The sequence below is a fragment of the Monodelphis domestica genome, chromosome 6 (assembly GCF_027887165.1).
Source record: "Monodelphis domestica isolate mMonDom1 chromosome 6, mMonDom1.pri, whole genome shotgun sequence".
Taxonomy (NCBI): domain Eukaryota; kingdom Metazoa; phylum Chordata; class Mammalia; order Didelphimorphia; family Didelphidae; genus Monodelphis; species Monodelphis domestica.
Window position 1 is genome coordinate 158,467,723 of NC_077232.1, and position 24,678 is coordinate 158,492,400.

General features: G+C 35.0%; 1 protein-coding gene across 10 annotated transcripts in view; it reads right to left on the reverse strand.

Moving 5' to 3' along the window:
• The window catches only part of SCLT1 (sodium channel and clathrin linker 1), a 205,783-nt gene that overhangs the window by 64,649 nt on the left and 116,456 nt on the right, over nt 1–24,678 (reverse strand). For 9 of the 10 annotated variants that reach the window (XR_008912889.1, XR_008912890.1, XR_008912888.1 and 6 more), the window contains 4 exons: nt 23,505–23,579; nt 19,540–19,685; nt 9,281–9,473; nt 5,953–6,149 (listed from right to left, as the gene is read on the reverse strand). Coding sequence is in view for 6 of the 10 variants with exons in the window: in XM_056802701.1 (XP_056658679.1) it covers nt 5,953–6,149; nt 9,281–9,473; nt 19,540–19,685; nt 23,505–23,579 (611 nt within the window). In the remaining 4 variants the exon portion in view is untranslated. Of the gene's footprint in view, nt 1–1,483; nt 1,620–5,952; nt 6,150–9,280; nt 9,474–19,539; nt 19,686–23,504; nt 23,580–24,678 lie in introns of all 10 variants that reach the window. The other variant, XR_008912892.1, reaches the window with a different exon arrangement.

A 24,678-nucleotide genomic window follows, 5' to 3' on the forward strand; every position in this document is an offset into this window, starting at 1 on the left:
ACTAATGCCTATAATGAGCAGGAAATTCAATCATGGATAAAGAACTTAGGAGCAAAACAAATAAGAGGAATATGGTTTTCACAACTAGGCAAGCCCATCCTGCTTAAACATTTATTTTATCACATGTGCAATGCAATACATGCACAAGGACACTGTGGAACCCAAGCTGTGATCGATTCAGTGAGACATTTTGGACTGCACCTTTGTACTGAGGAATATCCTCATATGCCATAAGGGTTTGTCAAAAATGTAAAAATTGTATGCAGTTCAATCAGGGAGTTTATAAGACCAAAGGCTTAGGAGGTCGTCCCTTAGCATATACTCCATTTGAATGCATACAGATAGATTTTATCAATATGCCAAAAGACAAAGGGTTTAAGTATTGCCTTGTCATCATAGACAGACTGACTAGATGGCCAGAAGTTTTTCCTGCCAAAAAGAACAATGCAGCATTTGTGATCAAAATCCTATTAAAAGAAATTATATCTAGATTTGGGATTCCCTCAAAATTGAACTCAGACCGTGGAAGTCACTTTACTCAGTCAATATTAAATGAAATTTATAAAAATCTATGAATACAAGCAACATACCAATATCCATTTATCTCCCATTTTTCCAATCCCCCCATTTCCTTTCCCAAATAAATATTACATACTAGGTTAAGCCTTCTTGCTATTCCATTTATTGCTATGTTCCATTTTAGGCCTTTGCACCTGCTATCCCCAAATGCTTGTAATATATACTCCTCACCTCTACCTCTTAGAATCCTTAGTCTCCATCAAAATTCAGCTTGTATAACTTTTTAGATGATATCTTTCCTGATTTCCCTATAGTTGCTACTGTCTCCACTCTACCCCCAAATAAACTTGTATTTATTTTATATATACTTAAATATATATATATATATGTTGTCAATCCATATAGAATAAAAGATATATGAAAGCAAGAGCTACTTCATTTTTGCCTTCATATTTTCAGTGTTTTAACAAAAAGTCTGGAATATAAAAAAGGACTAAGACATACATACATGTTTGATTACTTGCTTGCTTAGGTTATTTTAGGTTAAATTATATCCTCATGCAGGTAAGAAAATTTTATTAGGAAGGTTATTTTCCCCTCAACTGACTGTGTTTATGTATATAATACCCTAGTATAGTAATTACCTTGTCTTAAGTCTAAGGGCATCATAATGGTCCCTAAAGTCCACTTTGTTCCCTCCTTTTCAGCTTTAGGGAGTTTATTTTAGATGAAAAGTTTTAAATTCAGAAATTTACTCCAAGCTTTCAGTTAAGAAAATTCCTAGTATTTGGGGAGGGGTTGAGCTTTTTCTAATCTTATATTTATATCCATCTCTAGTTAATCTTTGGATTCTTTGTGGTTGTGGCAAAATTAAGTTTATTGGAAATGTAATGAAATAGTGGATTTTGTTATATGGTCTGTGGATAGATAGATACTGGGAGGGGAAGTTTGGGAAAGAACTGACCTTTTCTTAAGGCTCCCCTCAGCCTCAGTCTCTCACTCAGGAGATACATATAAAGTCAATGATTCTCTTTGAATTCTTCCTTCTTTGCCTTACTCAGTCCTCCTTTTGCTCCCTCATCCAAACTTCAATAGATAGGCTGTAATATCCATAACAAAACTAGTCAGTTTGTACTTCTGTATCAGAAAAGCCACATATTGGTTCCAACAAGATTCTTGTTTTGGTCTTAGCATACCTAACATGTTCATCAGTGTGTGGTTGAAATGTTTAGGCTGTGGGCCCCCTAAAGGGTGGTAAAGTGCTATTCTAGACTTCTTAAAGTTCAAAGCTTATGTTTTTTTGAGCAAAGCATGTTCAAAGTCTTTGCCTTGGTTTTAAGGGATCCTGGAAGAATATCCATACAACTGAGAAATACTTCTCCCACTATATTCTTTTTTTTTTAATTTAATTTTTTTTTTTTATAAACCCTTACCTTCTGTCTTAGATTCAATACTGTGTATTGGCTCCAAGGCAGAAGAGTGGTAAGGGCTAGGCAATGGGGGTCAAGTGACTTGCCCAGGGTCACACAGCTGGGAAGTGACTGAGGCCAGATTTGAACCTAGGACCTCCCATCTCTAGGCCTGGCTCTCAATCTACTGAGCTACCCAGCTGCCCCCTCTCCCACTATATTCTAACATCTGTGGAGATTTTATGTCCCTTGGCTAGGTATTCCTGTATATATGCTAGGAAGTGGTAGGTTAACCACCAATATATGAGATGTGATTAATATAACTTTGTAGCGTTAGAAGATCAATGTAGACAAGTTCTAAAGGTTTGTCAATGCTAATATTCTCTGAATATGTAGCACAAATTGGTGTTACTTTTCATATATTGGGTACAAGTTTCAGACTTCTTGGCAAAATTTGTAGCCATAAAGGGACAGTAAATATGTTTCTTACCAGCTCTATAGTTCTCTGTACCAATATATTCAAAGTCATCAAGTAAAGGTTTCATGACCACAGAGCCATATAGTTTAGGTGGTACCAACTGCTTGTTGGTATACCTTGTATAGAAGAAGGGACTGACTAATCTGGTCTTTCTATAGCTCCATCATCTACCATTTTCTTAATAGTAAAGTGCTTTCAAGCAGAGTAACCTTAAACCCATTGATATTACCATTTGTCTTCTTAGCTTATATTACTTAACACAAACTTTTGTTAGCCATCTGCTCTTTCTGTCAGTCATTCACAAACAAATGAGGTAGAGTTCACTTAATAATGAAACAAGTACACATAGTAAATAGTAAGCTGTCAAGTAGAAGTCTCAAACTTTTATCTTTCATCTGTTTGTATTCTTGCTGATGAACTAGCATGAAGAGAAATACTCCTCCAAGTATTACCAAAGTTTTGGCATCAGATGGCCTTCAGGGTCATGTAAGAGGCACATATTAAAAACTTAATAAATTAAAGTTTCCTGAATAACGGGACAGATAATCTCGTTATATATTATTCTTTCATGACTAATAGATATCAAATTAATAACTGGTCAGTCTTATTAGCCATCTCTGGCAAGCAGCATTCAATTTAGTATTGGCCAGAACATAAATCAGTAGATTATTATCCAGGTATCTTTCAACTATTTGAATTTCTCAGCTAACTATCTTTTTCAGTGTGATGAAGTCTAATGTGAATTACCTTGTGAACAAGGGAGCAGGTCTATCAGTTAGACTTTGCTGTTAAATACAACTAGTTTCATATCACCATCATTCTCTTTTACATTTATCATTTGTATACTGGACAAAAGGCTTGTTTAGGTCCGTAGTCTTGCATGTAAAAGCTAATTGAGTCTTTGAAAGCTTGTTCACATCTGGCTATCCACCAGTCTCTGGAAGATTTTATTAATTTAAAGACAATTTTATGTCTCTTATTTTTCTATTTCTGTACTTCTTCAGTTAGAAATGCTTAAAGTCATCTAGTAGCAACAGAAATATGGTTTAAAAAAACAACAACAAAATTTTAGTGGTCACCAAATCCTAGAAAATTCCTTAATTCTCAAAAATTCTTTGAACAGGGCCAGGTTATTTTTTCTGGGTTATTGTTTAGCCTTATTGAAATATAACATAGCCCACAAACTTTTCTGAGGCTTTGAAAAATTGGCATTTGTTAATGGAAAGTTTTAAGACATTTTCCTCTACTCAGTCTAACACTTTCCACATATTCTTCCGAGGTCCTCCCCAAGACAATGATGTCAATAAGGTATACTGATATTTGCAAATAGCTCATGTCTGCATTTACTTTCTCCATAAGAGCCTGGAAAAGCATCAAGTTGCCCCAAAGTGCCTTGGGGCATGATCTCAAATGGATAAAAATCCAATGAAAGCAATCTCCTTGTCTTCCTCTGCTATGGGGATCTGATAGTAGTCACTGTGCTGGTCCAATACTTCAAACTACTGGCCTTCTAGTATATAATACAGGGCACCATAAGTCTTTTTATTTGAAAGAACAACATATTGTGGTATGTTCATCTATTTTGTTTCCTTTCTTTAAGGTGTGATAGTTAATATAATACATATTTTCTCATTTTTCTTAGGAACAGTCATTATGGGTGACATCTATGGGCTCTTGGGCTATGTTAAGATGCCATTCATCATGGGCTCTTAAGATGTTCTCTGAAATCACTCATCACAAATTAATTTTTCTAGTTCTTTCCCAGAATGGCTATGAGTCAATGAGTTGGCTCTACAATAATGGTTGTAATTCCTTAGGCACATCCCACATTCTACTCATGCACTGAAAATACATTGGTCCTTTTGCTAAATTTTTTTCTCAACCACTCTCCTTGCCTATTGCCTTCTCTGTCCCAGCATAATCCTCCCTTTCCTCCTTAAAAAGTGTGCTGGAAATGCCATTCTTGCTAAAAGCTCTGGAATCTAGGCCTTCAGAATGAATGTCTCCCTCAGATTCTGATATTATAGCTTCTTCTGTAAAGAGAATCATGAATTTTTTTTTAGTAACCAGGACTTAAAAACTTAGCAACTGAGTGGAATATGGATTAGAGAAGGGGAAACCTGGAGGTAGGGAGACCATTTAGAACACTATTGCATTAGCCCAGGTAAGAGGTGATAAGAGCCTGAAATGGGGTAGCAGCAGTGTGAAAGACTAAGACATACAGAAGAGAGTTCAAATAGAAATGACAAGATTTTGCAAAAGACTGAATATGTGGAGTGAGAGTTAGGAGTTGTGGATTCATCAAGGTTATGGGGGACTAGGTGAACTGGGAGAATGATGGTGTTCTTGACAATAACAAGGAAGTTCAAAAATTTCTCAAAAGAGAGGAGGTTTAAGGTAGAAAGATAATTAGTTCTGTCTTGTTCATGTTGAGTTTGAAATGTCCAAAGCAAATTCAGTCTGTGATATTCAAAAGGAAGTTGGTGATGTAGTAGGTCAGGAGCTCAGGAGAGAGATTAGGGCTGGGAATCATGTGCATGGGTTATCTTTGAAACCAGTGGAGCTAATGAGATTGCATGAAGAGAAATGCTAAAAGGACTCAGGACAAAACCCTGAGGGACACCTATAGTAAGTGAGACAATATAATAAAGATCCAGTAAAGGAAATGAGATGGAGTGGTTGGACAGACAGGACAGAGAGCAGCTGGAGAGTAGGAGAGAGCAGTGTCACAAATACCTATAGAGGACATAGTACCTAGGAATAGAAGATGATCAACATAGTCAAATGCTATAGAGAAGTGAAGAAGGATGAAGTTTACAAAAAAAGGCCTTTAGATGTAGAAATTAAGAAATCACTGGTAACTTTAGAGAGGGCAGTTTCAGCTGAATGAAAAAGTTGGAAGCCAGATTGCAAAGGGGCTAGAAGAGAGTAAAAGAAAAGGAAGAGGAGGTATTTAGTGTAGACAGCTTTAGCCATGAAGAAGAGAGACATGGAACTATAGCAGGTAATACCAGGTTATATGCTAATCAAAAATTGATACTATAATTAAAAATGTCATATCAATGTCACATGTAGTTCTTGAGATTATAATTATGGAGGTTTTTTTTTTTAAAGAAAATAAGATTTTGCTAAATTCAAGGAAGGGAAGAGATTAAACAACACAGAGAAATTAACAACTGCCATAATATCTACATCAATGAGAATTTTTTAACAATCATAAAGTTAACACATCTTATTAACATATCTTCATTAGATATGATGAAGTTTCAATTAACTCTCATATGATACCAAACAGGGCTAAGATTCTGAACCATGATCTCCAAAAGAAGAAGGGTATGTTGTTGAACATACTGACAATTTACAAAAGACAAAAGGCTAGTAAATAATCCAGGTTGCTTATTATCATCTTTATCATCCAAAGTTCATAATCATAAACCTTTCCCAAAAGGATTTAAAAAACTTTAAATAATAGCTTAAAATATGAGCATAAAATGTGTGAAATGATCCAAACATTGGAGGATTAACTAAAAGTAATTCTGTACTTACTTCAAATTACTGATCCTGGTTTCTGCAGCTTCTGTAAGCTTTTTTGTTTCCTCTTTCCACCGGTTGGTTGCCTTCTGTTGAGCTACTAAGAGACGTCTCAATTCAACAGTGGAATTATGATTACTGTCTTCTAGCTCTCTCAAACGAATTTCAAATCCATGCTCCTTTACTGAAAATTCATGTTCCATTGTGCTGATCTAGTGAACAAAATGAACAGCGTTTTTCTTTTCATTTACTCTTTTTTATTGCTACAATGACCAACCATGTAAGGAAGTGGAGCTTTTAAATACTCTACCATAGATATTGTTCAGTTCATGATCAGTTCATGAAATTAAGCTGTAAAATTTGTCTTAGCTGTTAAATTCTATGAAATTGATCTAAAAATGTAGAGCACGTAGATAAAGTGGAGGGAGCAGATTACACAAATGCAAAGAGGGGGAAAAGTAGAGGGAAGGGGTATAGCAAGCCTGAATTACAAAACAAAACAAAAAACACAGTTTGAATTATAGTTGAAAATGTGCAGGGTAGTAGTATGAGGGAAGACTAAAGAAGCTGGTTGGAATTAGATTTAGGAAAGCCTTGAATATTTGGAGTTTGGTAGGGAATGGTGAACCACTGAAGTTGGAATCGACAAAATCAGAACTGTATACTGAAAACTATTATGATTTGGATAGGAGAGAACGGTCACAATGAATCCAGATGGCAGAACTGAGGGAAAAGTCAAGAGCTCTCTAGGCAAAGTGGTAGGTAGAAACAGGCCAGGCAAGATTTAGAGCTTGAATAGACTTGTGGTGCGGAACACAGATCTAAAATGAAGATGAGAGGGGAGAAACAAGCAGGACTTTTATCCAAAGGTGCCAGTATGGATATCAGGGCTTGGAGTTTAAGTCTAGAATGATGGAACAGGCAAGAAAAAGAGTATTTAGGATAGTTTGAAACTCCAAGACAATGAAGCCTGAGTAGGGCTTTCAAAAGTCAGTTTGTTTAGAAGACTAACCAGGATTTTGGAGTAGAAGGAAAAGTGACGCCTAGTTGCCTGCAGTTATTTCAGTTAACTCCCCAGGAGAAATATCAAACTGAGTAATCAGTGTTCCAGAAAACAGAGAAGGGACTATGGTGGATCATCTCTCTAGCCAATGATCCAATCTATAGGCAGGTGTCCAGGGAAGGTGCTATGAAGCAGGAATGGGCTAGAATCTCAAAATTCAGTGCCCAGAGCTCCGAGTTATGCCAGCAGTTTGGATGCCTAGGTCTATTCATGAGGTATCTCAGAAGGGACCAGGAATGTGGATCCATCACTCAGAGCTTAGGGGTAGGCCAGTAGGGATAAGAAATTCAGAAGAGATAGATGGAAAAATGACCCCCAAAAAGATAAACGTATTGCGAGATCAGATGTGTCCAGGATACAGACTCAGAGGTAGAGAATGGTTCTAAAACACTTTAGGCAAGACTTAAAATAAAAACACAACTTGTCCAAAAAGCAATGATAATTTCTAGGAGCAATTAAACAAGCATTTAAGAATATTTTAAATGTAGTTAGAGTAATGGGGGAGAGATGAAAGCCATGGAGCAGTCTGAGAAGGCCAAATGACAGCTTAGTGCAGGAGGTATTAGAAGGAAGCAGACAGAGGGTAGTGAATTCATGAGACAAGAGATACTAAAATGAGGTTGGGTGATTAGGAAAGGAAGTTGTGGGGCGTTTCAAATTAGAAATAGATCATACTAGAAGTCATATCAAGGAGAGATAGTTTAACAATCATTGGACTAATTGAGAGTTATGACCAAAAGAAGAGCCAGGACACCATATTTCAGGTCATGAAGTAAAACAGCTGAGGTATCTCAGAACTGAGGGGGAGGAAGAGTGAAAATATAGGGGTTCCATTAGTCACTTTCTAAGAGAAGCCTCAATGTATAAATACTCAGAAATGTCATGAACAAAATATAAAGCTTCTAGGTCAAATGGACGATATTGCAGTCAGCTGAAAAAAAGGAATTCAAATTCCAAGAGAAAACAGGAATACACAAGATTTATCAACTATGTCTATGGAAGAGTGAAACAGAACAAAATATTCTTGAGGACAGAAAATATGGAGCAAGGATGAATGAGTATGGTCCTATGGAGGAAATGAATCTTTACAGAAATAGAGGACTTTATTATAAAGTATTTATAATTTAATTATACTTAATATAATTATATTTAATATAAAGTATTGCAGGTGAAGAGATGTTTTAAGCATTTCTGATGAAGGGATGTGATGAAATTTCGACATGCAAACATGGAAGTGGGGGAGAAATAAAAAGGTAAATACAATCGAGAAATTAGAAAAGATTTTATAAATCTGAAGGGTTTGTATTCTAATGGAGAAGGGTGGAGGAATGATACAAAATCCCTTTGAGAAACACTAATGCCATTTAAGGTTGTAGAAGGAACTGAATAAAAGCTAGAAGCACTGGGAGCAAATTTTATTATGCTTTAATGATCTTAAAAGAAGAAATGAAAGGGAGACTATAAAGGGAGTGGAAATAGGGGAAACATCACAGAATCAATATATAGTCTATACCAAAGAGGAAGGAACCATACTTTGAATTGATGCATATTCAAGTGAACAGAACCAGGAGAAAAACTGGTATTATAACAACACTACAAAAATAAGCAATTGTAAAGGACTTAAGAATTCTAACCAACTTGATCACCATTCCAGAGGACCAATAATTTAGAATGCTGCCTACCTCTTGACAGAGAGGTGATGGACTAGGTATGCAAAGTGACATATACATCTTTAGAAATGGACAATGTAGTAATTTGTTTTGTTTGACCATGGGTGCTAAGTGGCAGGGGGTTTTGTTTTTCAGGAAGGTAAGATGTAGGAAAGGAGAGAAGGCAGATGCTTGTTAACTGGGTATTATGCAGAAGAATCATTGACAACCAAGCAGGATAGACTTGGATCCCAACTGATTATCAGAATCATCAACTACAGCACCTACTATAAGTCTCTTTTAGAATAGTTATATCTCCCAGAGAATGCTATTGAGGAAGAACTGAGAACAACAGCTTTAGATTTATGTAATATACTCTCTTTATAGCATTACTTCAATTGCTTTTTCAAAAATACCAAGTTGCTTTATGCTTAGAAGGCAATTTTTTGTGGAAAATGAAAGAAATCATACTCAAGTATGCTTGACCTGTTAACTTTCTGAATTATGATTAGTGTTCTCTGATGGGTAAAAAGAATAAGAGAGCCTATAAAATTGTTTACTACTTTTCTAAATATTCTCTGTACTAGAATTTTCACAGGCAGACATAGATCCAACTAGGTCTTGACAGTACCTTTAATTTTGCTTTTTGTTGAGCTTCCAAAGCAATTTTTCTCAAATCCTCAGTGTCTTTTTGCAACTGTTCATTTTCTTGCTGAAGTTTTAGCCTCTGTTCGCTGACAGAGCCACAGTTTTCTCTTTCAGACTCTAAAACACTCTGAAGCTTCTGAATCCTTTCCTGGCTACGTGACAGCTCTTCTTCAGAACTGATAGAAAACAAAACATCCCACTTAACAATCTGCTATAAAATTCAAGAAGTTCATATTTTACATTGTTTTATTTTCTCTTTCTTGAGTCATTTAATTACAATTCACAATTATGCTTTGTTTTAAAAAGAGTTTGCTATAGTAGGTGTGTTCTATGTAAAACAGAAGAAAAGCAAAGCAACTAAATTAAACTACCTACTCATCTTTAAAAATCAGTTTGCAATATTTTGAATTCTATAAGTTAAATTTAAGAGAATGGATATAATATAAAAGAAACTCACTGTGCAAGGAAGATTTAATGGAGTTTATAAATTCTAGGTCATACTATGACCTAGAGGGAGGTCCAATGGAGCAATATTCAAAAGTCCTTTACTTCATCACTGAATTTAGTTACAGGATTACATTAATATAATATAGTGAGGACAATTTTGTATTGTCCCTATGAGGTTTGTCTGAGTTTCTCTGAAATTATAGTAATGTGACTATAAATGACTATAAATGTGCTCAGATTTCTTGGATTCTGGAAAATGTTTTAATGGGTAGAAGAATCATTAAAATATCAGAGTATTGTGTAGGAGTTCTCTAACTACACTAAGAACTACATAAAATTTCCCTTTTTATTGTCATATTCTAATTCCCACATAATACAATCACTATAACATTCCAGAACTGTTTTTTTTTTTTATCAGCCCTGCTTATATTATGAACCACCATTAATGCTATTAAATTCAAACAGACTTTAAATGGATCCTATGATTCTGTTCTTTGGCAATAAGAATAACCATGGATAGAAGTAGGAGAATGAGCATGTGGTGTGCAGATGACAGCTGAGATTAAGATGACCTCAGAGTGCTACAGTTGCTTGCTACAAAAAAAATTCATATGGAGATTGAGCATTTAAAAATACACTAACATCTAGAGCAGCTAGGCAGCACAGTGGATAGTGCACCAGGCCTAGAGTCCAAAGGGCCTGGGTTCAAATCTGGATCCATACACTTCCTAGCATGTGGCCCTGGGTAAGTCCCTTAAACCCAGTTGCCTAGTCCTTGTCCTTTTGTCTTAGGATTGAAACTTAGACAGAAGGTAAGGAATTTAAGAGAGAAAAAAAGAAAATACACAATCAGTTCCACGTAAGTGAAGTATTATGGCAATAATGAGTAAGACAGGGTAGCACTTGACAAAATGGCTCTAGAGTATGTCTGTCTCTTGTATTCCCAGATCTGTTCTTAGAGATTCCTTATGGGTTTCTGTCAGGTTCCACTGAAATCTTCCAACGCATAAATATAAAGACCTGCCGATTGTAAACAAGACACTTCTTGGAGAAGATTTTAAATGAACCCATGGCAGAAGTATGGAGGACTGCAAGTGCAAATCTAAAAGAACAATAGCTCAACCTTGGGAAGTAGGAGAGCTGATTTTACTCTCTCCTAGAGTTCTATGCATTGTTCCTGCCAAGGTATATGTACCATGTTTTAAATGATCTTAAATTAATATGTCTGTGTTTAGAAAAGCTACTGGTGAATAAGTAGCATTACTGCTCTTCCATATTTCTAAAACCACGTTTCCCATTTTTTGGGAAGGAGAAAAAAAAATCCTTTTAATCAATGTGTCTGGTTTGAATCTTTTACAAGGGCCTTCTTGTTTGTTATATATGGATTTTAATAATTTAAATACATCCTGGCAAAACCTGTAACTTCAGCAAGTGAAGATAACTTCATTGTATTTAATGAGTATCAATATGTATTTTAAAATTAGCTCCTTATATGAACTATGAATAGATTCTTGTTTTAAATGATTTAAAAATGAATCTTTGTTCTTAAAAGAAAATAATGATTTTTATGTTATTTTTAAAATGTATAAGCTAAAAAAAGAGCATGAATTCTTGGTTTGAATATAATAAAAGTACACTCTGCTCCCAAAGGACTATGATTTGCACATCAATGGAAACATTTATCTAAAATTTTCAGGAAAATTGTTTTACTTCATGCCCACAGGACTGATAAAAACACTTTTGTATACACAATGAGATCTGGGATATCACTGCTATATAGATCCCACAGTCTGTGAGAAAACTATATGCCAGTAGAGGTAGATACCTGCTTTGCCCTTGAGTCTTTTTGAAGCTCCGTAGGCCCCTGAGAACTTAAAAAGTGAGAATGGATCAGAGGCAGGACAGGAACCTAGAGATCTTTCTGACCCTAAAGCTGACATCCTATGTATGATGCCAAGATACCTTTTTTTTATTGGTTTATGAGTAGTTTCATTATGAAGAAAGAATGCATTAATAATTTAGTTCAAAGATGTGAAATAAAAAACCTTATGTTATATTGGTAATAACTTAGTAACAAAACCCCTTTAAATAAGTTTTGAACATGTACACAACTGAAATGTCTGGCAATTCTATTTTAAGACTTGGTCATCTTTAGCATAAATTGTTGTGCACTCCACATTAATAAGGATGTAAGGATTTTAGGATCATATAAGCTTGTTATGCATAAATGGGTTGTTTCCAAATTTCATATGCAAATCAATTACTTAAAACTCAGAACATGGCTAAAATTATCTTTTTGGCCCTGATATAGTACTCTTTTTCATGCTCTTTTTGTTCCAAGCAAACTTGTCTTCTTGCTACTCTTTGCAAATGGCATTCCATTTCTCACCTCTGTGGCCTTGCTTTGGGCTGTCCTCCCCTCTTGGAATGTAATTTCTACCTCTTAGAATCCCAAGTTTCATTCAAACCTGCATGGATTTAATATAAATTCTACTCCTTATTCCATTAAAAAACCAATTTTGGTTGTTATCAGCCCCACACCTTGACTGGGCACACTTGGGTACTATGGGAGGATGTCAGAGGCCTCATGATTTCCTGGTGTCCTGCAAGAGGATAGTTCTTGTTTAGCATGGTTGTCGGCATCAGGAAGATTGGACTCTGGTCCAGACTGAGATCCAGCCAGTCCAACCAGTGAAACCCAAAAGAGTGATGTCCATGGCTTTATTTATTTATTTTTTTTGAGCTGGTTTTTTTTTTTAAGTTTTGGAAAATTTTATTTAATTAAATAATTTAGAATATTTTTCCATGGTTACAAGATTCATGTTCTTTCCCTGCCCTCCTCAAAACCCCCTCCTATTGCTGACGCACAATTCCTCTGGGTTTTACATGTGTCATTGATCAAGACATTTCCATATTATTGATATTTGCACTAATGTGATCATTTATAGAGTCTACATCCCCAATCATATCCCTATCAACCTATGTGATCAAGCAGTTGTTTTTCTTCTGAATTTCTATTTCCACAGTTCTTTCCTCTGAATGTGGATAGTGTTCTTTCTCATAAGTCTTTCAGAACTGGCCTGGATCAATTGCATTTCTACTAATAGAGAAGTCAATTACATTTGATTATACCACATTGTAATTAGTCTCTGTGTATAATGCTTTCCTGGTTCTGCTCCTTTCACTCTATATCAATTCCTGGGGGTCATTCCAGTTCACATGGAATTCCTCCAGTTCATTATTCCTTTGAGCACAATAATATTCCATCACCAACATACACCACAATTTGTTTAGCCATTCTCCAAATGGAGGGCATCTCCTATTTTCCAGTTTTTTCCCTCCACAAGGAGTGTAGCTATGAATATTTTGGTACAAGTCTTTTTCCTCATGATCTCTTTAGGGTACAAATGCAGCAGTATTATGGCTGGATCAAAAGGCAGGAAGTCTTTTAGTGCCCTTTGGGCATAGTTTCAAATTGCCATCCAAAATGGCTGGATCAATTCACAATTCAACCAACAATATATTAATGTCCCAATTTTGCCACATCCCCTCCAACATTTATTGCTTTCCTTTGCTGTCATGTTAGCCAATCTGCTAGGTGTGAGGTGGCACCTCAGAATTGTTTTAATTTGCATTTCTCTGATTATAAGAGATTTAGAACACTTTTTCATATGTTTATTGATAGTTTTGATTTCTTTATCTGAAAATTGCCTATTCATGTCCCTTGCCCATTTCATTTAGCTCTTTATAAATTTGAGTAATAAGGCCTTTGTCAGAGTTTTATGTTATGAAGATTTTTTCCCCAATTTGTTGCTTCCCTTTTAATTTTGGTTGCATTGGTTTTGTTTGTACAAAACCCTTTTAATTTAATGTAATCAAAATTAATTATTTTACATTTTCTAATTTTTTCTAACTCTTGCTTGGTCTTAAAATCTTTCCTTTCACAAAGGTCTAACAAGTATACTCTTCTGTGTTCACCTAATTTACTTATAGTTCCTTCTTTATATTCAAGTCATTCACTCATTCTGAGTTTATCTTAGTGTAGGGTGTGAGATGTTGAACTAAATCTAATCTCTCCCATACTGTTTTTCAATTTTCCCAGCAGTTTTTGTCAAATAGTGGATTTTTGTCCTCAAAGCTGGAATCTTTGGGTTTATCATATACTGTCTTGCTGAGGTCACTTACCCCATGTCTATTCCACTGACCATTGCTTTATAGTATAGTTTAATATCTAATACTGCTAGGCCACCTTCCTTCACATTTTTTTTCCATTATTTCCCTTGATATTCTTGATTTTTTTGTTCTTCCAAATGAGCTTTGTTATAGTTTTTTCTATTTCAGTAAACAAAGGTTTTTTTTGGTAGTTTAATAGGTATGGCACTAAATAAGTAAATTAGCTTGGGTAGGATTGTCATTTTTATTAAGTTAGATCCTCCTACCCATGAGCAATTAATGTTTTTCCAGTTATTTAAATCTAGTTTTAATTGTATGGAAAGTGTTTTGTAATGGCGTTTAAATAGTTCCTGTGTTTGTCTTGGCAGATAGATTCCTCAGTATTGTACATTGCCTAGAGTGATTTTAAATGGAATTTTCTTTCTAACACATGCTGCTGAGATGTGTTGGAAATATATGGAAATGCTGATGATTTGTATGGATTTATTTTGTAACCTGCAACTTTCCTAAAATTGTTGATTATTTCCACTAGCTTTTTACTTGATTCTCTAGGATTCTTTAAGTAGACCATCATATCATCTGCAAAGAGTGATAGCTTAGTCTCCTCATTACCTATTTTAATAACTTCAATATCTTTTTCTTCTCTAATTGCAACTGCTAGTGTTTCTAGTACAATGTTAAATAATAGAGGTGATAATGGGCATCTTTGTTTCACTCCTGTTCTTATTGGATTGCAGGTGATATTTGCTGATGGTTTTAGATATATACTGTTTGTTATTCTTAGGAAAGGCCCTTCTATTCATATACTTTTTAGTGTTTTCAAAAGGAAAGAATGCTGTATTTTGTCAAAGGCTTTTTTTGCATCTATTGAGATAATCATGTGGTTTTTGTTGGTTTGCTTGTTGATATGGTCAATTATTTGGATGGTTTTCCTAATATAGAACCATCCTTGCATTCCTGGTATAAATTCCATCTGATCATAATGAATAACCCTCATGATGACTTGCTGGAGACTTTACTAGCATTCTATTTTAAGATTTTTGCATCTATGTTCATTAAGGATATTGGTCTATAGTTTTCTTTCTCTGTTTTTGACCTGCCTGGTTTTGGAATCAGTACCATATTTGTGTCATAAAAGGAATTTGGTGGAACTCCTTCTTTCCTTATTATGTAAAATAGTTTGTATAATATTGGGATTAGTTGTTTTTTGAATGTTTGATAAAATTCACTTGTGAATACATCTAGCCCTAGGGATTTTTTCTTAGGGAATTCACTGATGACTTGTTCAATTTCTTTTTCTGAGATGGGATTATTTAAGTATCATATTTCTTCTTCTGTTAAAATAGGCAATTTATTTTTTTAAATATCCATCCGTATCAACTAGATTGCCATATTTATTGTCATATAAGTGAGCAAAATAGTTTTTAATGATTGCCTTAATTCCCTCTTCATTAGAGGTGAGGTCTCTCTTTTTATTTATGATACTGTTTATTTGGTTTTCCTCTTTCCTTTGTTTTTAATTAAATTGACTAGTACTTTGTCTATTTTATTTGTTTTTTTCAAAATACCAGTGTCTAGTTTCATTTATTAATTCAATAATTTTTTCACTTTTGATTTTATTAATTTCTCCTTTAATTTTTAGGATCTCTAATTTTGTTTTCATTTGGGGATTTTTAATTTGTTCACTTCCAAGTTTTTTGATTTGCATGCTCAATTCCTTGACCTCTACCCTCCCTAATTTGTTAATATATGAACTCAAGGATATAAATTTCCCTCTAAGTACTGCTTTGACTGCATCCCATAGATTTTGAAAGGATGTCTAATCATTGTCATTTTCTTCAATGAAATTTTTCATTGTTTCTATGATTTGTTCCTTAACTAACTGATTTTGGAGAATCATATTATTTTATTTCCAAGTAATTTTTGATTTGCCTCTCTGTATACCCTTACTAATTATTATTTTTATTACATTATGATCTGAAAGGGTTACACATATTATTTCTGCTCTTTTCCACTTGTTTGCCATGTTTTTATGCTCTAGTACATAGTCAGTCTTTGTGAATGTACCATGGGCTGCTGAAAGGAAGGTGTATTTGTTTTTGCCCCTATTTATTTTTCTCCACATATCTATTAACTCTAATTTTTCTAAGATTTCATTCACATCTCTTACCTCTTCTTTATTTATTTTTTGTTTGATTTTTCTAGATCTGATAGAGGAAGGTTCAGGTCTCCCACTAGTATAGTTTTCCAATCTATTTCCTCCTTCAACTCCACTAGTTTCTCCTTTAGAAATTTGGATACTATATCATAAATGTTGATTATTGATATTTCTTCACTGTCTATACTGCCTTTTATCAGCATATAATTACCTTCCCTATCTCTTTTAATCAGATCTGTTTTTACTTTGGCTTTGTCAGATATCATGATTGCAACTTTTGCCTTCTTTTTCTCATTGAAGCCCAATATTTTGCTCTAGCTTTTGACCCTTACTCATGTTTTTCTTGTAGACAACATATGGTAGGATTTTGGTTTCTAATCCACTCTGCTATTTGCTTTTGTTTTATGGATAATTTCATCCCATTCTCATTCAGAGTTATGATTGCCACCTGTGTATTCCCCAACATTTTGATATTCTCTTCTAGTTCTGCCCTTTCTTCATTCACTGTTTCCTTTTAAACCAGTGGTTTGCTTTTAATCAGTCTCCCTAATCCCCACCCTTGTTATACTTCCCTTTCTGCCCCCTCTCTTTTTGTTCCATTCTTCTTATTTTTTTAGGGTCTATTAAATCCCCCTTCTCTTTTCCTCCCTTTTTTTACTCCCTGCCCCACCCCTTAGTTTTTCCCTTCTCACTTTCCCTGTAGGGTAAGATAGAATTCGATACCCCAATGGATTTAGATGCTCTTCCCTCTCAGAATTGATACCACTGAGAATAAGGTTTAATTAAGTATTACCTATTAGCACTCTCTTCCTCCACTTCTTATAATAGTATTCTTCCCCTACCCTTCCCATGTGCCTCTTTGTGTGATATAGATTATCCTATTTATCTTATTACTTCAAGTTTCTCTTGGTGACATCTTCTATCACCCCTACCTTTTTCTTTTCTTGCATATCATCTTAGACCACTTATTAATCCAATCTGTACCTATGAATAATTCTTCTAATTACTATAATGGTGAATATGATTTTTGAGAGTTACAAATAACATTTTCCCATATGTTAATATAAACCATTTGATCTTATTGAAGCCCTTAAAGAAGAAAATTTAAAAAAAATTTTTTTCCTTTTCCCCCCTCTCTCTTATTTATCTTTTCATGTTTCTCTTGATTTTTGTGTTTGGCTATCTAATTTTCTGCTACATTCTGGTCTTTTCTTTATAAATACTTGGAAATCTTCTATTTTGTTGAATGCCATACTTTCCCCTGGAAGCATATAGTCAGTTTTGATAGGTAGTTGATCCTTGCTTAAAGACCCAATTCTTTTGCCTTTTGGAATATTATATTCCAAGTCTTGAGGTTCTTTAGTGTGGAAACTGCCAGATCTTGTGTAATCCTGATTGGTGCTCCTTGATATCTGAATTGTTTCTTTTTGGTTTCTTGTAAAATTTTCTCCTTAGCTTGGAAGCTCTTGAATTTGGCAATTACATTCCTGGGGGTTGTCTTTTGAGAATTTAGTGTTGAGGGTGTTTCAATGTCCATTTTGCCCTCTTGTTCAAGAACATCAGGGCAGTTTTCTTAGATAATTTCTTGTAGTATGATATTAAGATTTCTGTTTATTTCTTGGTTTTCAGGTAGACCAATGATTCTCAAATTGTCTCTTCTAAACCAGTTTTCATGGTCATACATCTTATCAGTGAGATATTTCATGTTTCCTTCTCTTTTGTTTTCTGTATTCATTCTTACTGTTTTATGAAACCACTGGCTCCCAATTACCCAATTCTGGTCTTTAAAGACTGGTTTTTCTACTACAATCTTTTGATTTTCCTTTTCAGTTTGGTCTATTCTGCTTTTCATGGCTTCCATTTGTTTAATTTTGGTATCCAATTTATTTATAATTTCATTTGATTTCTGGGCTTCTTTGTCCAATTGGGAATTACTGTCTTTTAGACTGTTAATTTCTTTTTGAACTATTTCCCACTTTTCTTGCCAAAAAACTTCCATCTTTCTCAAAATTACTTATGTAATTTTGTAAGTACTTATGGTCAATTTCCATTTTGAGGTGGAAGGTTTGGATCTATCTACTTGTTTGTCATTCTCTGTTGTTTCCTCTGCAGTCTGGATATTTTCATCATAAAAAATTATACAGGGTCAATGCCTTCTTGTTCTTCTTGGTGGTTGGAAGTTGTATTTTCTGGGCACTACTTGCCATCACTATGCTCATTTTTCCTTCCCTTTCCAGTCAGAAGTCTGAGTGAGGAGGGCAGGCTCTCAGTGTATGGAGCTGATGAGCATGGTTTTTGCCCGAGACTACTTTGTCAGTCTCTGTGGCTTCTACTGTGTGCTGCCCCTCTCTGTGTTATCTCTGTGTCCAACGTCCTCACTCTCCATCCTGATAGTGTCTCAAGTCTAGCTGCTCTCAGGGGTAGGTCCTTGGTGGTATTAGTCAGCTGTCAAGGACCTAGAGGTACCCCTCCCTTGCTTGCTGATTCTAGCGAGCTAGCTCTGACTGGCTCTGTAGGTGGGGTGGGGGAGGGTTGATCAGCTTGTGTTTTGGTGGGAGCTATTTCACCCCCTTATAGTGTGGAAATGCCCAAATCCCACATACCTTCAATGTTGGGCCTTATTGTGGAGTCCCTTCCTTCATACAAATTTGGCTTTTATTTTTTTCATTTTGAGATAGTTTATATTGGTAGGTGGTGAGGAGAGGAAGAGTCCTACTTCTATACTGCAGCCATATTAACCCAGCTGAAAATAAAGTCTTAAAAAAAAACTTTGTAGGAGAGACCCTCCTTATCAAACCAGAGCAGCCTGGAAGACCAGGACAAGAGGTCTGTCTCATTGGGGTGGGAGGGGAGCAAAGCCTGTCCATGGCTTTATAAGAAATGGGACAGAGGAAATGAGGGTCTCTTTTTTGGCATTATGCTCTTGGTACACTTGGGCTGGAGACTCTTATTGCTTCAGCCACAGATGATCATCTCTCTCTCCTCTTCTACCTCCCCCCCCCCCTTTCTTTCTCTCTTACTAATAAATAATTATAAATTAATACAAAGTTTCCAGTAAATTTTTATCCTAGCAAACCTTAGCCGAAAATGCCACCCCCTATACTCGAAGTACATATTGCCCCCTTCTATATTATGAGATCTCTTTGAAGGTAGGGTATTAAATTCTATTTTTATTTCCAATATCTAGCAGAGTACCTGGCATATTAGTCATGTTCTTCATGACAAATTAGTTTTTAGGAATAATTATGGAAAAAAAAAACTCATTTGGTTACTTGTATTACGATAACAAAAATGGTTTAGAACCTACCAAATTATACTTATGCAGAAATCTAACCAAATTTGGAGGTATTTAGTATTATAGTATTAAAAACAAAAACAAAAGATTATCAGAAAACTCACTGCACCTGATAATCAAGTTTTTATAAATGTAGATTGATATGATATCTGTATAGATAATTACTTACCTTATCTCAAGTTGTTTAATCCTGTTTTGTGCTGTCTTAAGTCTTAACTGAAGATCATCCTTTGTACGTTCTGCAATTAAGCACCTTTGGTGCATTTCTTCTAGTTTCTTATAATCATCTTCATTTCCTCTGCCTTCTCGGTAAATCTGGATCATAAGATAAAAGAATTTTTTAGTGGAAGGGACCGTAGGGATAATCTAGTACAATGTATTTTACAAAGGAGGAAACTGGTGAAATGATTTGTCCAGCATTGCAAAAAAGTATTCAAGATTCAGGTTCCCATAAACTTCAAATCCAGTGGTCTTGACACTATACTGCTTCAGGGGCCTTGAAAGAAATAAAGGGATATATTCACTCCAGTGATAGTTTCTGAATTTTTCAAATGAATGTCCTTCAAAACGAAAACAAATGAGTGATCCCATCATGATTAGAGCTGTACCATTAGTATGCACTGATTAAAAATACATGATAAAACATTTTTATGAATTCAATACTTATAAATGAATTTGTATTTTATTAATTATAAGTATACCTACATTTGAAAAATAGTAATGCACACACATATGAGACATTATATATTAAGTATGTAAAAATGGAGACTTGAACTCTGGACTCCAAACCCCAGAAGTCCTTGCTCTGGCTCCCAGAATGCCTTGTATCCTCACCTGGGCCGAGAATGAGATGGGGTATTTAACCTGGCTGTAAAGGCTACTGGGGTCTTTTCCTGTTTCTGCTTGCAAGCTGAGGGCTCTTTCATGATGTAGGTGAGGTTAAAATGGGCCTCTTGGCCAACCTAGCACATGCTTCTCTTACTTGTGTATTCTCAAATTCTTAATCTTTAATAAAACTCTAAAAATATAATACTCCTTGCAGAGAGAAACTAATTTCTACCTGCCTCAGTTTCCCCCTAAATTTTAATCATTATGGAAGTTTATGGAAGATACATTTGCAGACTTTTTTTTTTTAAACCCTACCTACCTTCTTGGAATCAATACTGTATATTGACTTCAAGGCAGAAGTGTGGTAAGGGTTAGGCAATGGGGGTTAAGTGACTTGCCCAGGGTCACACAGCTGGGAAGTATCTGAGGCCACATTTGAACCTGAGACCTTGTATCTCTAGGCCTAGCTCTTACCCAGTATCCCCCATCTGAAGACTTTTTTGCAATAACATGTGGTCTGTGTGTCAGTATAAAGGAAACCACTGAATGGTAGTGTATCTCAGAAGATGTTTCAGAAGATTCAATCAATTACTTCTCATAATAACAATATGTTTTTTTAAACACCATGATTTCATTAGGGAGTTTCAAGGCCTTTAGTTTTTTCACATCTTTCATTATTGGGAAAACCAAAGCAATAACCCACTCAAAGTTGATTTCATGATGAAGGGTTTCATTCTCTTTGATATGTATTTTAGAGAACTCTCACAGATTACATTTAGTGTATAATTTTTGATGAGATGATGGGGACAAAAAGTTGATCACTAGGTGGTCAACATGCTGCTAATTGAGTTTGTTTATAGGTAACTCAGGCAGTCAGTTGAATGACAAGTACAGTTCATCACCAGGCCTACACTTGAAGACTTCCTAGACTGATGAGCTGTCAGGTTTTGCCTGGGAAGATCACTCCAAGAAACTAACAGTAATCAGGTTAGGTTATTTTACAAAGATAAAATGGAATATTGAAGACTGAAAAAGAAGAAATTATCACCAGTGGCAGGCCAATTGCCCAAACAGGGAATACTTACATTATTTTAACATCATTATTTTACAATATATAAGATATTTACATAGTGGAATATCAGGATAAAAAAATGGTCAAAATTTTCCTTGAAATTCCTTAAATCACTCATAAAATACAGTATAGCAGCTTTAGACAGAAAGAGGCTAGTATCTTTTAAAAAGTAAGCAATTAGAGAGCAGATGGATCTGAGGTGGTTACCATGGAAACATCTAAATGTAAATTTTATTTTTCATTCTACTTAGCTAAGCTAGGAGCAAGAAACTAGATTTCTAGTGAATAAAACAAACACAGGTAAAAACTTAGCTTATAATAACATTAATATTTTAGGAAAAAATACTCTCAAAAGGATTTCAGACATGAGCATGATTATGTTGTAGGGTGATGATAACATACAATAGTTTCTTTTTCCTACTTCACTGTGAGGCATGATAGGACAAAAGGAAGTGATAGAAAACACAACAGGAATTTTTTAGCTAACCAGATATATTAAGAAAGCCAAGTAGAATTGTCCCACTAGTTAGTCTTATAAGCCTAAACAAATTGAATACACTGTGGGTATGATGGTAGAAGCTATAGAGAGTAGATTTTAGAATTTAGAATTTAGAATCACATTCAGAATGTGTGTGTGTGTGTGTGTTTGTGTGTGTTTGTGTGTGTGTCTCCCATGCTCCCTTTTGTAGTATGATAGAATCTAACCTAAAAGTATTGTTGAAAGGATCCAATGAGAGAATATATTCCAGATTTAGATCTGGAAGAAACCTTAAAATTAAATGAGGTTCCCAAGATGTTAAGTGCTTTCATTACCCAGTGGTCACATTGGTAATTAGAAGTAAGGCCTAGATATGAATTTAGGGCTATTTTTACTATACTATGTTCTCTCCACTAATAAAAGTTAAAGTGCTTAATAGCCTTAAAGAGTTCTCCTGAGCTGATAATTGAAGAAACTAAAATGCTTCGCCTTTTTGAAGGCACTTTTTATTCCACTGGTTGAAGAAAATAGAAAAGTATCAACATTAAAAACAATTTTTTTATTATTATAGTTCAAAACTGTTCTTATGAATAATAGATGGAATATCATAGCCATTGATGAGGTACCTTTCAGGAACAGAGATAACTTGTGTCTTGAAATTACCTTTCATTCTAAAATTGGAGATAACTTTCATGTCTTTTTTCTCTCCATGACAGACTCTGGCATAATGTCTAGCACATAGTTAGCACTTAATAAATTCTTGTTTTTGACTGGTTGATTGTTTAAAAAGGCAAACATCCTTATAAAAGATGTAAATTCACAACAGAATATAAATAATTGATTTCAGAGTTTTTTCTAACAAAGTTTTGTTTCTGCTTATTTTTTTTTAAAGTGAGAGGTGGCTAAGTGGATTGAGAGCCAGACCTAGAGATGGGACGGATTCAGTACTCAGATACTTCTTGCCTTGTACCCCCGTGGAAGTCACTTAACCCTCACTGCCTAGTCTTTACTGCTCTTTCCTCTTAGAGCCAATACACAGTATTGATTCTATGATGGAAGGTGAGGGCTTTTAGAAGGGAAAAAAGAAAAAAAGAAAAGAAGAAAGGAAGAAAGAAAGAAAGAAAAAGAAAGAGAGAAAGAGAGAGAGAAAAAAAGAGAGAGAAAGAAAGAGAGAAAGAGAAAGGAAGGAAGGAAGGAAGGTGAGAAAACAGTGTGTGTAACAAAGACTTGACATCAGAAAAAGAATAAAAAAAGAATGAGCTTTGGACACTGAAGACAAATATATGCTTTCATCTAAGGCAGAATTTTAAGACTTCATTTAAGAACTTTGTGATAAGCATTTTTATAACAAAAGATGTTGCTTTTGAGTAAAAATAAAATGATCATTTCCTGATTTTATTCCCTTAAGAAATTGATAGGAGTCCAATATTAAAGGGGAAGTCTATTGGAGTTAAACATAATAAATGGGATATTATTCTGCTGCTCTTATTATTATGCCCACATAAGCAAATTTGTGTCATATGGTTATATTCAAATATAAAATGTGCTCATTTCACAAAATATATAATTAAAAAAGAAAAGTTTAAAGGTCTTGTCATATGAAAGAAAAACATATACTGAGGACAATAGTACTTGAATACAGATTTGAAATGCTTTTGAATGGAAGAAAGGCATCCATTAAGGGTTATAACTAATAGACCTTTTTGAATACACTAAGGAATATGAATAGTTGCAGGATTGTATTGTTTGTTTTTACCTTTTCCAGTTCTTCTTCCACTGCCCGCTTTTCTCTAATAGCCCGTTCTATTTGGCCCTGTTTGTCTCCACATTCCTATAAAATGGACAAAAAATTTATGAAGACTTATAGACAAAAGTGACATGCCCATTCAAAGTACTACACAGGATCGAAATGAAACAAAGAATCCCCTCAGATACCTCTAGATGCTCCTAATGTTTATTATGTTCACAGGGTCAAGCTCTAAAACACTAAAAACCATTTTTGGTGAAATCTTTGGCTAGTTCAAAGAGATTCATCTAAGTACAGTGGCAACCCCAAAATTTGACAAGTGTCTACATCTAAAGTATGATAGGCATTTGATAGTCTATGAAATTAGTTCATATTTAGACAGATTATATGATTATACAGATGGGTAATTAGATGACCAAAGAACAAAATAAAGTATGCAGTGTTTACAATAATAACTAGCTACTCTCAACACAAAAGTAAATTCTTTTTTATTCTTTTAATGACTAATATTCTTTTGGGTGAGTCTACAAATTATGAACTGTAGAATACTACTCTCTCAAGAGAATCAAAGGGGATGACACAGAGGGCAATGAAGACCATGTGTGGAGTGGATTTTGGGGGGGGCTAGCACCCCAGAAATCACTCTCTATAGAGCAGACATGAGATTCTGATAAGTTGGTGACAGGGAGCAGCCTTTATTAAAGAGAGAGCAGAAAGCAGGAAACATTGCTGGGTATTAGATCTCAGCCATGCCCACTGGCTTACAAGAAGAATCCTTATTTTATAGGAAATCTATTCAATGGTGCCTTGAGTTCACCACCACCTGTGTCTGAATCATTGGTTTCTTATCTGACATACTCCTTACACCCTTTTAGTTCCCAGCTAGTTTAGTTAGGTTTTAGGAATGTACAAGGCCAATGTATATCAAAGTCTTCCTAGATAGGGGGACTAATTCCCAGGGAAGATTATCATACTATATCTTCTAGGCTCCATGGTCTTCTCTGTTCTGCAATTTTAACCTTTGAAATGCTGATTGCAAGTCAATTGAGAAAGAAAAGGAAATGTGTTTTTCTGGCTGCATTTAAAAGCACTGAAGGCAATAAAGAAGGGGATTTGATGGGGGAAGGGTCTATTTATTTCAGGGAGAGGATGCCTCTACTGCTTGTTATCTAGAGATAGGCTT